Source organism: Geospiza fortis, unplaced genomic scaffold (assembly GCF_000277835.1).
Source record: "Geospiza fortis unplaced genomic scaffold, GeoFor_1.0 scaffold242, whole genome shotgun sequence".
Taxonomy (NCBI): domain Eukaryota; kingdom Metazoa; phylum Chordata; class Aves; order Passeriformes; family Thraupidae; genus Geospiza; species Geospiza fortis.
Window position 1 is genome coordinate 313,127 of NW_005054574.1, and position 15,633 is coordinate 328,759.

General features: G+C 42.1%; 1 protein-coding gene across 1 annotated transcript in view; it reads right to left on the minus strand.

Moving 5' to 3' along the window:
* Positions 1-6,292: 6,292 nt before the first annotated feature.
* Positions 6,293-15,633, minus strand: part of LDHB (lactate dehydrogenase B) — a 10,482-nt gene continuing 1,141 nt past the window's right edge. Inside the window, exons 2-8 of the mRNA XM_005429766.3 lie at positions 15,239-15,370; positions 12,280-12,397; positions 11,615-11,788; positions 9,662-9,835; positions 8,293-8,410; positions 7,334-7,457; positions 6,293-6,647 (exon numbers count right to left, since the gene is read on the minus strand). Coding sequence (XP_005429823.1) covers positions 6,480-6,647; positions 7,334-7,457; positions 8,293-8,410; positions 9,662-9,835; positions 11,615-11,788; positions 12,280-12,397; positions 15,239-15,364 — 1,002 coding nt within the window. The 5' untranslated portion in view covers positions 15,365-15,370 and the 3' untranslated portion in view covers positions 6,293-6,479. The remainder of the gene's footprint in view (positions 6,648-7,333; positions 7,458-8,292; positions 8,411-9,661; positions 9,836-11,614; positions 11,789-12,279; positions 12,398-15,238; positions 15,371-15,633) is intronic.

Here is a 15,633-nt window from a genome sequence, read left to right on the forward strand (position 1 = left end):
GGGGGTGGGAAATCAGACATGGATGTTAAAAATGCGTAGACATTGAGTCAAATTAGAGAGGAGGGAAGGACAGGGTTTGTAGCAGTCACTGATGCACACACACTGTACTTGTGACACAGAGCAGTAGGTGGCACTGATGGCATTCACACGAGTTCTCCAGTGTTCCTGTCGTTTTGTCATTGCAGAGTCTCGGGGAGATCAGGGAGGGGCCCAGAAGTGCTCTAGGAACAGCCCTCGTTGCCTGCCTGGCAGCAAGTTCATCTCATTCCAGCTGCGAAGTGATGGCCTTCACTCCTGCCCTGTCTGTGCAAGGCCAAAAAATGATCCAAATCTCCCACAAGGGGAGAATTTTTCTTCCCGTTAGAGGGCAGTCATGTAGAATAATCATGTGAAACAGCCAGAAGGCAGAAAGGGCTACAAAACATTTGATGGGACACAATGGGTTTTTCTCAGTGACACTTGGTGTGTGTTGTCCTAAATTAGGAATTTGGGAGTGCATGGACTTCAGGACGCACCAAACCAAAGACATTCCTATCAGTTGGTCTGAGAGGCTGACATTCCCAGCCCTGCAGAATATTTTGGTCTCTACTGTTTCATCCAGGAGTGACAATGAGAGCCATCCTGCAAATATCAGCATGCCATGGGCAAGTTTAAGGTTAATATTTTTGGAATTGGCTTTGGAAAATTATGCCAGAGTAGCTTGGCCACTAAGCTGGATCCTGCAAATTGTATATAGAGGAGAATACCACCATCCTATTTAAAGTTTAAAATGAATGTGGTGATGAGGAGGTATCCCTCTGAGGGACAGCACTGCTCAATGCATAATCTATGCTACAATTCATGTGTGCCATTTTCCCATGTGAGCAGAGATTTGGGAATGTTCCCTTTTGAACTCACCTCACCCCAGGTACCTGAAGTGATCTGACAAAGGAAGGACATACAGCTCACATTCTTGGAGAGGGAGCAGTGTCCCTGTCTGTATCTGAAGTGGGCACTAGGCATTAGAGACTAAAAACATCCTGCTAATTCTACTGGGAAATAAATGCACAGGCACATGCACACAATTTCTGAGAGACATCAAGATTTTCTGTGTGATGTCTGACATGGCTGTAACTTGAAAAATAAAATGTAGGACTAATACACTGTTTTGCCTCTTTTCTACAGTTTGCTGCCAAGCCCCCACCTATGATTCAGACTCATGTACAAAGACACAAACACTTTCAAAGATATACACACATGTATTTTCTTTGATAATGATTCATTTCCTGAGGTCAACACAGTGTTTCTGTCATATTTAGCATAGGAATTTGTCAGTATGTTGGTGTAACTTGTGGTATCTGCTCCTTGTCTAGAAGTTGTAATCACAGAGAGACAGAAGCCTGACTTACTAAATATCATAAAATCACAGAATGATTTGAGTTGGAAGGGACCTTAACAATCACCCAGTTCCAACCCCACTGCCGTGGGTAGGGGCACCTTCCACTATCCCAGGGTGCTCCAAGTCTCATCCAGCCTGGCCTTGGGCACTTCCAGGGATCCAGGGGCAGCCACAGCTTCTCTGGGCACCCTGTGCCAGGGCCTCAGCTCCCTCACAGGGAACAATTTCTTCCCAATATCCAACGTAAATCTCCTCTCCGTCAGTGTGAAGCCATTGCCCCTTGTCATGTCACTATTTGTTCTTGTAAATATATGCTCTGGAAGTTTCTGATTTTGTCCTGACTCCTTTGCTTCCAATAGTTCTTTTTCCTTTCTGTTACATCAAAGTCAACTCTTCCCGGGTTTGTTTTTTGTTGTGATTTTTGGAGTTATTATTTTTGTTGGGTTGGCATTTTTTCTCATGTTAAAATGCTCAGACTAGGTATGAATTCTTATTACATCTATTATCTTGAGTGACCTTGGAGGAATTGTTGTCAGGGCTGGCAGCAAGTGGCCACTGCATCATTTTACCTCTGGCTGCAAACCAAGGTTTCTATGCTTTGAAAGACAGCTGCAAACAGAGGTGCAGGGCTGAATGAGGCATTTCCATTCATTGAGCTGTGGGAGTATAGTGAGGACTTTATAAAAAACAGGTTATGCCATGATAACCCTTAAAATTAAAATTTAACATACTGAAATTTAACCCCATTCAACAAAACACTTAAGCATAAATCCTACTCTGTGCAATAGAGGCTTTTGAGCTAAGGTCAGTGTGGTCTTAACATCTTTTCTGCCTCCTTGAGAGTCACTCTACTGACTTGAAATATATAAAAATAAGATATTTCTCCTTATTCTTCTGTCTTTTATCTTTAAAAAACCCAACCAAACAAACAAAACCCTGCAGCACACAGAATCAAACCAGTACAGAAGTAACATTAAAGTTATTTCCTTCTGCACAGCAATTTGCAATGGGAAAAACAAACTCAGAAAAAAGAACAGAAGTTCAACAAATACTCTTCTAGACTGATCTTCAGTCAGAGTATCAGGGACTCCAGTGCTGTGGGTAGGAAAATCAAGTTTGATGTGGTTCTTAGACTGATTCCCAGAGATACTGGGAGAGTATTCCAGTATCTGGTACTGGTGGAGACCGCTGAGTGAACAGAGGCTTTGGAAATCATTGCATTTCTGTCTTATTGCCCAAGATACAGAATCAGCATCAGAGAGAAAGCTGTATCTCAAGCAAAACTGCTTCCCTTTGTATATTCATTTAGTGTATCTCACAGAACAAGAATTATCAATATTTCCTTCCAGAAATCAGTGTTGGAATCCACCTTCATGCTATTTTGACAGATTTTCTGGATTTTTTTACCTCAGGTATTGAATGTGTAAACATACCTAACAATGTTGAAGAGAGAGCTATTAAAGAGAAGACCATAAAGAAAAAGGTATTTACTCAGAAATCTTACTTTGCATAGCCACTGCCTGGTCCTTGTTGCTTATGTTTGCTGGTAAGTTATTCATTTCAGATATTGAGCAAATCCAGCCCTCCTGAGCCTGACCTCTCCAACAGAGCATTCTAAGTTAATGATTTGCACAGCTCCCTTGCTGGCACAGAATAACAGCTCACACAGCAATGGTATCTCAGGAGAAGTTTATAAAAATGTAGTACACCACAGCGACTGTGTGGATTTTAGGAAGGCCCTGGCTACTGTAGTCTGAAAGGCTTTGGAAGTTTTGCCTTGCATAAGGCTGGATTCACACACATGCATTAGGGGAGAATTGTTTATAGAGGAAATGCCCAAAATTAGACATTGCCCTGGGAGGCCACAGGAGCACAATGTAAGGATCTGACTCCTAAATGTTTCTGGGCTACTTGTCACACTGACAGCAAGGAGTTCAGCATCCACATTCCACTGAGAGTTTGTGGCTTAATTGGTCTGACTTACACCTGTAAATCAGGGGAAATAGCATTTCTTTGTGGCACAAGGCTAACATGAATTGTGTAAATACAAGGTAACTGGAACTCAGTGAGCAACTGAAGTCACCCAATTACCATAAACCACAGTTCTAAGTTAGCTGGTATGAAAGTCACATCAGCACTACAAGTCTTCAAAATAAATTTATAAAACATTTTCATCTCTCTGCAGCTGTGTTCATTTTAACACTCACTGTTTAAATGTGCCTTCAATTTCCTGTCCCAATGTTATCCTTTGACTAATAAAAAAGTACATGATTTAACACCAAGTCAGTAAAGTCCCTTGTTTGTCAATATGTACATTTGCAGGGTAATCAAGGTGACTTTCTGCTCTCCAATATTTGTGCACCTGCAAATGCAAAGGGGTCCAGAGCCTTATGGCAATTAAAATAACATTACTGATCTTACCTCTGCGTGAATGAACAGAGGAGGTTGTCCTCACTTTTCTGAAGTGTTTTGAAGCATTTCTTCTTGCTAGCTGCACTGCTCTGCCCAACAGCACCACAATGTTCTCTGCTGGGCCAAGGAGTGACCAAGGTACCTCCTGAGACGCAAGAATGTGGCTAAAAACCTGTATGGCCTTTCTTGGGATAAAACAAGCAAAGTTTGTGGATCAATGGCCTGAACAAACAAAGCATTCAGAAGAAAACATGAACCTATTTGGATTAAAACCCACAGACGTCCTACAGCAATATTGTTATTTAGGAATTTATATGGTTGTATAATACTAAATTGTGGATAGACTCCAAGTAACAGGAGGTGATAGGCTGGTATTGTATAAACACACAGAGGGAAGCTATTCTACAGCCATGCAGCTGCAATGAAAAGATTGTGTGTGCTAAGATTCCTAAGAGAAAATAATCACAATGTCATTGTGGCACTTGCATAGGTCTTACAAGCATCTGTGGATGAAAGTAAGAGCTGAAGAGCCTATTTGTAAAAGCTTAAAATGCACTAACCCAGGATACTTACTCCTATTTAACAATTTGGAACTAATCCTGCATAACACCCAGGATGGCTATTCACTGCTGCCTAAATTTTTTAGAATGTTTCTTCATGATGTCATAGCCCCAAAAGCAGAAGTTGAAAAAAAGGAAAGAAAAAAGGGTAGTACAGTGAAATTGCTGATGTGCAAGAAAAGTTCTCACCACGCAAACCAGTTTTTGCTTCATTCCTTCAGTTTCCTCCTTCACCTGTATCCGCTTAGTCTTTACACAGAACAGAGTTTGTCATGAGTTCTCTGTTTGCTTAATGTCTAGGCACTAAAGATCTTGTTAAGTCTGTGATCACTAACAAAAAAAGCCTCCCCTGTGCACCTGGAGGGGATTGAAGCAGCCGGTGACAGAACTCCTCAGCTCAAGCACTAGGACCATGGATGCTCAAAATGTCCCTTTGGGTCTCAGTTTGCCAACCACAGAACAAGGTCTGACCCTACATTGTAATGTATGAGGATGCAGTCAGCGGAAAATCCTGTTTACTGTAGCCAGGTGACCTTCAAAAATCAATATACAACACGACCAGAAGGGGAAAGGGAGCACTCCCTGCTCCCTGAGACAGCTGATGCCTCTTCATGCACATCACTCAAGAATCCTGCAAGGTCCCACAACTTTGAATTATTTCATTGCTGAGAAGAGCGTTAAGAACAAAGCCAGGAAGGAACTGTGCAAGGTTCCTGTACTAAAAGTGCTCAGGTGAATTTTCCTAATGGCTGTGTCCTGAAAAGAGCAGCACCTTGTGCTATTTACCTCCTAAATCCAGCTGATCATGAACAGTTCTTAGCAGGAACTTTAATCCATCCTGGTGTGGAAAGCCTTCCAGTCAGATCTCCACACCAAGCTAGGAAAGCAGAGAATATAATTTCCTCCCCCCTATTGGCAAAGAAGTCTGGAATTTAGCCTGTAACTAAGAATAAAACATCTCCCGAGGTCTCTGGGATACCCTTTGTAAATAATGCTGCCAGCAGCATGCCATGCATATTTCAGTAACTACATGATCCTTACCGAATCACAGAAGTTAACCTGCAATATAACACTTGCATGATATTCCCTTTTAAAAGGAACTACAAAAATTAAGCTACCTGCTTGTGAAAGTGTTTTAGTCCAATATCCAAAGCATTTTAATGCAGATAGAAAAGACCTTTAAATTGCTCCAGCATAGTCTCAGACCATTTGTTATAAAACAAAACTTACAGGCCCCACAAGACACATGGATTTGGTGCTGTCTGTCCCCTGGACATTTAGGTTGAGCAGTTCTATTTTATGGTTAATATTTACTCCACAACAGTAAGTGATTAAGAAATAAACTACAATTTTTTTTTAAATCTGCTCCCCCTCCAAGTATACAAAGCCTTTAACATTCATGCTGAAATTTAGAGATTTAAGACCCAACTTGTCTAATAAACAAGACCAAAACCACAACATTCCAGTCCAGGTCCAGAAAAAACCCTTGAATTTTGGATTATCAAATAGAAAATAATATTGTTTTTTGAATTATAAGAACTAGGCACCATTAACAAGCAAAGAATTTAATCCAGAAGAGGAAAGGATCTATGTGACTCTATGCCAGCAGCATACAGAACCTTATTGCTGGCTTTTTTTTTTGCTGCTGGCACAGACCCAAATGTTCCTTCCATTTCCTCTACTCATCAGTAAAACTATGAAGTTCTCTATCAGAAACAGGTCTTGGAATGAACTCCACTTACTCAGCACCTGGACTGAGAAAAGCCTCACAGCAAGGTGGTGCTAATGAAATCCCACCAATTCATTCTTACTACTTTTTTTCCAACCTTTTAGAAGGACATATCGAATTTACACTTCCACACAGTCTGTGACAAACACTAAAGGAAAAAGTCAGAGTAAGGCAGATAATTTACATACAGAAAGAGTCACTAAGACAACCAAAGACACCTGAAAATCGCTTTATTTGTTTGCAAGGTTTGTGCGTTACAGCAAGCATAAGCTTAGCTACCATGGACAAAAGTCTGGAAGAACATTTCAGGCTGACCATTGAGATACACAGTGAGTAGAACCCCCATCTGCAAACAACATGCTGTTTTTCTACAACATTGATAGAACCTAACATTCAGGAGTTACAGATCCTTGATATCCTTCTGGACGTCCCACAGTGTGTCCGCGCTCTTCCTCAGCTGGCTCACCTCATCATCCTTCAGCTTTTGGTTGATGACACTCGTCAGGCCAGAGGCACTTAGGACAGAAGGAAGGCTCAAGAAGACCTCATTCTGAATGCCATACATGCCCTGTCACAAACAGAAGAAATCAGACACAGGCCTTTCACCACAGATCTGTGGTTGATTTATGTTGCAGAGCTCAAAAACCATCATTTTACAACCTGCAGAAAAATTTCAGCCACAATGAATTCAAGAAAATAAATAGTTTAGAGCTGTTTCGGACCAAATGCCTGGCAATACCAAACAGCTGATGGCAGAAACCCCACCTTCAAACCTCTCTCTCACTTTAGCTCTATACAGCAAGGAGCTGAAAAGATTCATACACAGGATTAGGACAGGCCAACAGAGGGAGCTCAGAGCCCTTGCTGCAGCAGAGGTTGTGGAGCTGGTACAGACCACATGCAGCAGGTTACACCAGCTATAAAAGGACAGTGGCTCCTGGAATCCAGCTGGACCTCCAAGAACTCTTCCACTTTTACACTGAAAACTTCCTTTCAAGGAATCTGCATATGCTACACATAGCAAAGCTTCACACAAAGGTAGTTCTGCACAGAGAACTTCCTTTTCAGCTCCATACTTGTGACAAGAGTAGGCTAAGAGGTCAGCCTAGAAGAAAGAGCAATAGTTAGCTGCCATTTGAAATTCAAAGCAGTATTTTACAAAGCTTCCTTCATTCAGCACCTTGCTAATAGAAGCTATTTAGCCTGTCCAGAACAAAAAAGAGCCAGAGTGTCCAATCAGCCCCCAATTCTTACCTTTACCAGAGTAGCAACTGAATGAACCCGGTACAGGTTCTTCAGGATGGTCTCACAGAGGTCAGCCACACTAAAGCCAATAGCCCAGTTTGTGTATCCTTTTAGTTTGATCACCTCGTAGGCACTGAGGAAACATTGAAATACAACTTCATTAAGATATCTTCAAGCAAGTCACTGCAAATTACAAGTCTTAAAACCAGTCAATGTTAGCCATTTAAAAATTTTGAAACTCCTGAAACACACTGTATGTTTTGGAATTAAAATGCCCAAGTTACATGTTTCAACATTAGAGGATAAAGTATAAAATCTACATTATCCCCTATGCATAATAAAGAATACCATTGTTCCCATAGGATTAGCTGAAAACAAAATTAGCTCCCATCTATGAAGAGATCCTAGTGTTAAGTAGCAAATGGCACCTATACCTGACAAGCTCTGTTTCAGTCAGGGGCAAAAAGGAATAGGCAAACATTTAGAGTCAAAGCACCACTACATCCTGAGGTTTTTAGCCAACATCTGCACAAACTTTATCCCAATGAGTGTATACTCATTTCACAAAAGGCTTAGCAACATGCAGCCAGCTGTACACAAACTCTCCTGCATCCATGAGCAGCATTTTCCTCTATTCCAACACTCTGCTCACACAAACATGTTACCTTTTCTTGGGCTTGTGCCCTTTGTTCAAAGTCACCCACTGAAGAAGCTCCATGTGGGAAGACAAGCCCCCACAGCTCAAGTGCTACAGCACTTCAGTGGGTTTCTTATGCAACAACCTGTCTCCCTGCAGGACACAAATCTTACTAGCTGAAATCCTGCATTTCTGTGTTTAGAAAAGCAGTCCCACTCACTCAAGCAACCCTCTACCTAAGAGGGCATGAAAGCTGCACCAGAAGAGACAGAGTGCAGACAAACTGTTGTCAGCATGGCATCCATCCACATTATCCCTCATATCATCATACCTTGCAACCACTTGCTTGTGGATCTCCTTCCAGTTCTCAGGATCTTTGTCAGTTCCCATGGCGGGGTTCAGCTCCTGGAGGGAAACCCCTGCCACGTTCACTCCACTCCAAACCGCCACTGCAACAGAGGCAGGACATCAGTGCCAACAGCACGTGGCAACTCCCCCTCCACCTTTCCTAGCCAAAATAATTGGAAACAAAGGAGGAGCAGCCAGAATCACAGCAATGGTTGAGGCAGGTTTTACATTTTTATTTAGCTACAGTTAAATCTGAGAACTCTGGGAGTCAAACATGAGACTGTTTTAGTACTGGCACTTTAACAAGTCACTTGTAACATGTGACAGCACTCAGCACCTGGAAGTTTCTGAAGTCAGAAACATCGAATTCTAGTAAAAAGGCATATTTTAGCTACCTGGCCTTTTAGAACTGATTTTACTCAAAACTGCAGCATTTGCATTTTCACTAATCAGTATTAGGATTAACCTTCAAGAAGTCTGTACTTATTTACACAAATAAGAGGGCAGCAATATGCAAACTTTGACTATCAAGACAGGAATATGCACCTCTCCCTGCATCCTGGAAGCTCAGAGGCAGGTTGAGTCTCTGTTTTTGGGAAGTAAGCAGGAATTTGGAGCTACTTCAAAGAAAAAGCAGCTGTGACAATGACATAGGATAAGCTCTGCATGTGCTCAGCCAAACTTTGCTTTCATTGGTATAGGGCTGGCTACAATAACTGCTGCTGTTGATCAGACACTGTACTTTGATCAAATGCAATGGGACAATGAAGAGATGGCTCCCTTAGAAATACACAGCATGAAAATATAAAATAGTAACAATGTACATAAATGTTCTGCTGCAGCATTTCAGACTTGGAATATATGAACTGAATTGGACAGATAAATTTCTTTGATTTCTCATTTTAAAATTATCTTTGCTTTAAACAGCAAGGAGAAAAGTCACAAAATAAGGTAAGTGATAATTTTGTTAGTCTGGATATGGACTGCTAGAATAACAAGCTCTGCTATTGACCTAGTGAGTGCTGATACTGCTTTCAGAGGAGAACTGTGCCAAAGGCTATGGAATGGTACTCCAAAAACTGAGGATAAAGAGAAGCAAGCTGCAGCCTTCATAACATAGCCTCACAAAACTGGCCTTTTCAGCTCAGGCTTTAATTGTACAGCCACAATCACATTTATTAAATATGTGTAGGTGGATTCCTTGCACTTCTCTCAACTCTAATCTTCATAAAAATACAGCAAAGTACCAGCTACTTGAGCTCAACTGCAGCTGTTCCTTCAGAATCCTGTAAGAAACCTCAACCTCTGCTATGGTTTGGCTCATTCCCAGGGAGATCAGAGCTGCTCCTTACCACTGGAATCACCGTGCTCTCCCAAGATCCAGCCATGGCAGCTGCTTGGATGGATCCCAAGTCTCTCAGACATCAGATAACGGAATCTGGCCGTGTCCAGATTGCAGCCACTTCCAATCACACGGTTTTTTGGCAGCCCGCTCAGCTTCCATGTGATATAGGTTAATATATCCACTGAAAGGAAAAGCATGCAGGGCAAATGAAACTCCACTCACACCAAGAATGCTCCAAAAATTTCCTTACTGAGCAGAGCAGGGCAATCAGGAGGACTCATAACACAGTTGTGCTCACTGATCCAGGAAGTTTGGATTTGACTGTTTGCGGGATTAAAATCGATGCAGTGCTTGAAATTTTAAACAGTAGCTTGATGGGCCCTAAGAAAATTTGAGGAAGGTCTTTAGAGATTAGATTCCTACCAGCTAAAGTTGGACACACTTTTTTTTGGTCACAGTTAAAGCCCTAGGGCATTCAGAACTGGGACTGATCTCATGTGGCTAAAACATTCCAGCAATTTCCTGAATAATGCTTCCTTCCAGTTCACCATCACAACAACAGGGTGAACAATTTACAACCAAAAGTCTGAGATTTACATACTCGTTGTAGCTGGTAATTCCTTCAGTTTCATTTCTTGATTTGTGCACTAAGCACTTTCTACATCTACCATCTCTGCAGCATGAAAAGCCAGATGAGCAATGTGCTTTAGCTGCATGTGTTTCTAAAAATACAGTTTTAGGAAAAAACCCAAAGCTAGGTAGGGCAGACGGAAGATTGTGAGCAGAGAGCTCTAATTCACAGCTCAAAGCAACAGCAATAACCACGCTGCAGGAATTGACTCCAACTCTGAGGAGCCAGGCAGTTCTCAGGAGGGAACACATTTGTGTACACAGATCTGAAATGCATCATTTGCTCTGCTCAGGCACCAAAGCACAGCTCACACCTCCCCAGCGGTGTGTTCCCTACAGCCTCAGCTGGGGCAGGGAAGGGCGTCAAGGTTACACCCCCGAAGTTTCTTCTCAGGGGCTCACTATGACCTTCACTATATAAGACTAGTGGACAAAACTCCACACACTGATTATAAAAATAATTCTGAAAAAGCAATATGCAATTTTCCTCATGCAGCTGCTCTGCTGGAGAGAAGTCGACAGGCTGAATTCAGCTTTGCTAGAAACAGAACGGCCTGATCTTTTTATTGGTTTGGTTTTCAGGAAAGTGCTCAGAACTGCTGCAAGTCACTGTATTTGCTCAGAACGCTGGCTGACTGTACACCAGATAATCACTCAACCCCTAACAGAGCATGCAATGGTTCCACTCTGTCAAGTTTTCTTTAAAAGCAGTGTCACTTCATCACCACAGTTCTTCAGTAGTGGTTTCAGATGTTGAATTAAGCAAAGACAACCCTACAGGGACACTCAAAAAAGCACATCAGAATATCTACAGTCACCTTTAGACATCCAAATATCCAAGCTGTCTCAGTGCAATGAGATACTTGCAAGTGAACAGAAAAATATGCATAATTAACTCTTTTTCCTGTTTTAATTGAACTGTGGAGCGCAGACAGCCCTTGTTTCACCATGGGCTTCAGCATGCAAATTCTGTTTTCTGGAAATACAGCCAGAACTATAGGGCAAGTTTTTCATGCTGAAAAACAGCCCTATCCTATCCAGACACAAAAGCTTCCATTAGAGAGAAAAAATTTAAACTTCCTACTGCTTAAGCCAAAGTATGCAAAGAACTTGAGTATTTATCACAAAGCCCTCTTTTAAAATGGACACTATGGCAAGTTCTGAATAAAGAGAGCATCAGAAAGTACAGAGTATCTGTCTGTACTCTCAAGATGTCCACAAAAAGCTATCAGGTTTCAACAATTTGTATTTGAAGAGATTTTCTGAGAACTAGCTAATGTTTTATCTTGTCAAACCAAATCTGTAAGTAATTAGGAGCAGACTGAATTACCTGGGTTGGAAACCACCAGGATGATGCAGTTGGGGCTGTACTTGACAACCTGAGGAACGATGTTTTTGAAGACATTCACATTCCTCTGCACCAGGTTGAGGCGACTCTCTCCCTCCTGCTGACGGACTCCTGCAGTCAGCACCACGATCTTGGAGTTGGCAGTGACAGCATAGTCTAACCAGAGCACAGGGGAGAAGATACAGAGCGTGTTTAAAGTAACTCCACTAATTCCAGTAGCATTGTGTTAACACAGGAGTTAGAGGGAGCTTCTGCACTGGGCATTGCATTCAAACTCAAAACCCCAGGCATCAGTTTGAAAGCCAGCAGCATCTCCTAACATTGACCTGATATATCAATACCTGGGTGTTGAGAGTCCATTTAGCCATTCTGACTCTCATTTCCACTATGAAAATAATACTATTTCTTCTACATACAGTTTCACTAAAATCAATTTTACTAAACAAGCTCCAAATTGTTAAGAGATGTAAGACAGCCCAGCTCAAGAGCCACTCCCATTATGGTGTTCATTTGAACTCACCTCAACTCACACACTTCACCTTTTTCAATGCCAAATCCTAAGAGTTCTTTAGGACTGCACAACTAATTCTCCACTATGAAGCAAAGTCACAAAATATCAGTGTTAAATCAAAGAAACTGAAGTGCACCTTTGTCTGCCACGATCTTGTGAGTGTGAAGGAACACACTCCCATGCTGCAGGTCCATCATTTCTCCTTTTAGTCTGTCTTCCATAACATCAACCAGAGCAAGCTCATCACAAAGACCCTAAAAACAACAAAATGTGGAGTCAATGAAGCAGTTCACATGCATTTTAAAGTTAACCCAGAGCAGAGCTAAATTACATTTTAAAGTAACACGTTTCACCCATCTGAAAGCATCTCTTCTCCAAATAAACCAGCACTATCTTGGTGTTCTGATGCATCTCACTAAGTTGGAGGCTACTATAGCACAGATTCACAAAACCCACTCAGACTTTCCAAAAAAGGTATCATTTGTGGAGAGTTTGAGTGCACAGCCAACCTTTTGCTAGGAAAGCACTTCTTAATTTAGTTATTACCTTTGGAAAAAAGTTACATCTTTCAGAGTTCTGGCAAACCTTCTAAATCTATCCAGCAAACAGGCCTGTTTTAAATATTTAAATATCTGAAAGAACACACTGTCTAATTACCAAATAAGTATTCTCTTTCAACATGCTATCAGTCAATTCATTTCACAAAAATGTACAGTAAGAACAGACTTCCTCAACACTGAAATTGAGAGAAAAAAGGATTCTTTAGCTATTTTTCTCTACAGGAGCTACTGTGTGATATTTATGTTGTAGAACAGATTTAGCTCCCATTTCTAAATCAGTATGGTAATATCAGTGACTTGTCTCTAACTGAGCAGGAACTAAATAACCAACGTGGAAGTTTTAGAGTCATACAAATTTATACATTTAATATCACACCAACGAACTGAAATCAGTATTAGAGCCAAGCATTTTGCACAAGGTAAACCAACATCATATCGGTCGGCAGTGGCTGAACATGAGCCAGCTCAGTTGGCCAAAAAGGCCAAAAGCATTCTGGCTGTATCAGGAACAGAGTGGCCAGCAGGACCAGAGCAGTGACCATGCCCCTGGGCTTGGCACTGGTGAAGCTACACCTCAAATCCTGTATTCCCACGCTACAATCATATTGAGGGGCTAGAGCGTGTCCAGAGAAGGGAACGGAGCTGGAGAATGGAGCTGGAGCATCAGGAGAGGCTGAGGGAGCTGGGGGGGCTCAGCCTGGAGAAAAGGAGGCTCAGGAGAGCCCTATTACTCTCCACAACCCCCTGACAGGAGGAGGCAGCCACGTGGGGTTGGGCTCTGCTCCCAGGGAACAAGGGACAGGATACACCCTGTGCCAGGAGAGGTTTAGATTGGATAGGAGGAAAAAATTCATTACCAGAGGGTGGTCAGGCTGCCCAGGGAAGCTGTTGGGTCACAATCCCTTGATATGTTTATAAAACTTTTAGATGTGGCACTTGGGGATGTGCTGGACATGGCAGTTCTGGGTTAATAGTTGGTCTCAATGATCATAAGAGATCTTTTCCAGCCCAAATGATTCTATTACATTATTATAATTCAGTTAGAAGAAGCAGATGGTTTTATTATGAAAACATTTTATACTGCAGCTTATAGTCGTGAGAGAGTAAAAGCAGAAGCCTGACTGAAATAAACTCCATGTCATCATCCATGCTTGAAGACTTTAAAACCAGTTCTTATTCTGGGTTTAGTGCATACTGCTCATTAACAGTAAAACTCTGTGCTTAGATATCTGACAAGGCAGTTTGACCCTGCTTAGAAAAGTGCATTAAATGAATGCTGAATTGTGGTTCAATTTGTGGTAACATCAGCTGGCTCCCCAACAGGTTACATCAAAAACAACTGATTTCAGACCATGACAGGCAACCATGTGCTTAAAAATCGTTATATATAAAAACCCACATGAAACTATCACTGTTTTTCCATTAAATTTCTTCTTTACTTATTTGTTTTAAAAACTACTTGCCATTTTCACATCAGTTTCGCACTTAGTTTCATTGTGGCCTGTTCCTTCTGTCAGTTTTTCTTTGCTCAGAGGGTTCATGAATATCAGCAAGTGAAAGGCCTTACTTTTTTTTTTTAATATAATTGAACATGCATTAAAACATGCATCCTCAGGGTAATGCACTGGAGGGTCATCTACAAACTAATTACAGCTGGTTTATTTGTACAAGCAAGATTTTTCATCTGACTGTGAACTACCTGATTTAAGATCTGCCCCTGCAAGGGTGCAGGGCATATCTGTTGGTGCCTTCTTTTAAAAACAAAAAAAAGTCTGCAGTTTCTATCTGTCTTTTCAAATTTAATGAGTTCACAATAATCTCTAAAAACAAAGTGCAAAGTATAAGACATCCTCATTGATTAATAAGCCTTTACTTTGCTCAAAGACTGCACCATGAGATTTGACAAACATATCCCACAAACCAGCAGCAGGAAAAGTCATAATGACCTCCAAGTTCAGCCCTCTGTTTTTAGTTATTTAAAAACTAGCTAACACCTCTCTGGAAAAAAAAATAAAGTCATATAAACAAGCAAAAAGGGCTTAAGAGAAATCAAGAAGCTGCTGAAGGGGATAGCAGTATTTTCAGCTACTAGAGCACATATTCTTTAAAAGAATAAAAGCAAACACTCTTGATTGCTATCCTATTTTTCACCCAGATTTTTGCTTTGTCCCCATTCTTTACCCAGCAGAGCTCCCTCACCAAGCAAACTCCAACTTTGTTGGGGAACAATAAAAAATTAAGAAGAGAATGAGAAGTTTGGTAGGGGCTGTGGACTCATTCCTACCTACATTTTCCCAGCAGCCTGGAAAATCATTCTGCCTAATGAGACATTTACTGCTAAGCACAGACAGAAAAGCAAGAGAACAAGGAGAGGCTGAATGTGGAGGTCAGGCTTGTAGGTCACTGCTTGCTTACCCGAGCTGCTAATGATTCATTCCTGTGCCAACCTCCCAAATGTCCCACCTTTTGCTAAGACAGGCAGTGCAGAGCACGACAGCACGGGGGCTTGGGGAGCATGCTGTCCTTGAGCCGTACCTTTCCAAGGACACTGATAGCAGCGGCCATCCCAACCTGGCCAACCCCCACAACCGTGATCTTGTTGTTGGGGACCTTGGCTCCCTCCGCAATGGGGCTGATCAGCTGGTCCTTGACAGTGGCCATGGTGTTCTGTGAGGAGACGGAAAGATGTGGATCAGAGCAGGCCAGAGGGAGCTTGAAGGCATGTTCTGAAGGGAGGAGTCACCTGCCACAGCCGGGTCTACGTAAGGCAGCTCCGGGCACGCTGCCCTTCAGGGCTCCTTCCCAGCCACGAGTCACCCCTCAGCAGCCACACAGCTCTAGGTGCCTGCCCTCCCTGTGCCCGGCCAGGGGCCGACAGCACACTCCGCTACCGCCGTTCCCAGAGCCGCCCGCCGGAGGTGGAACTCCAT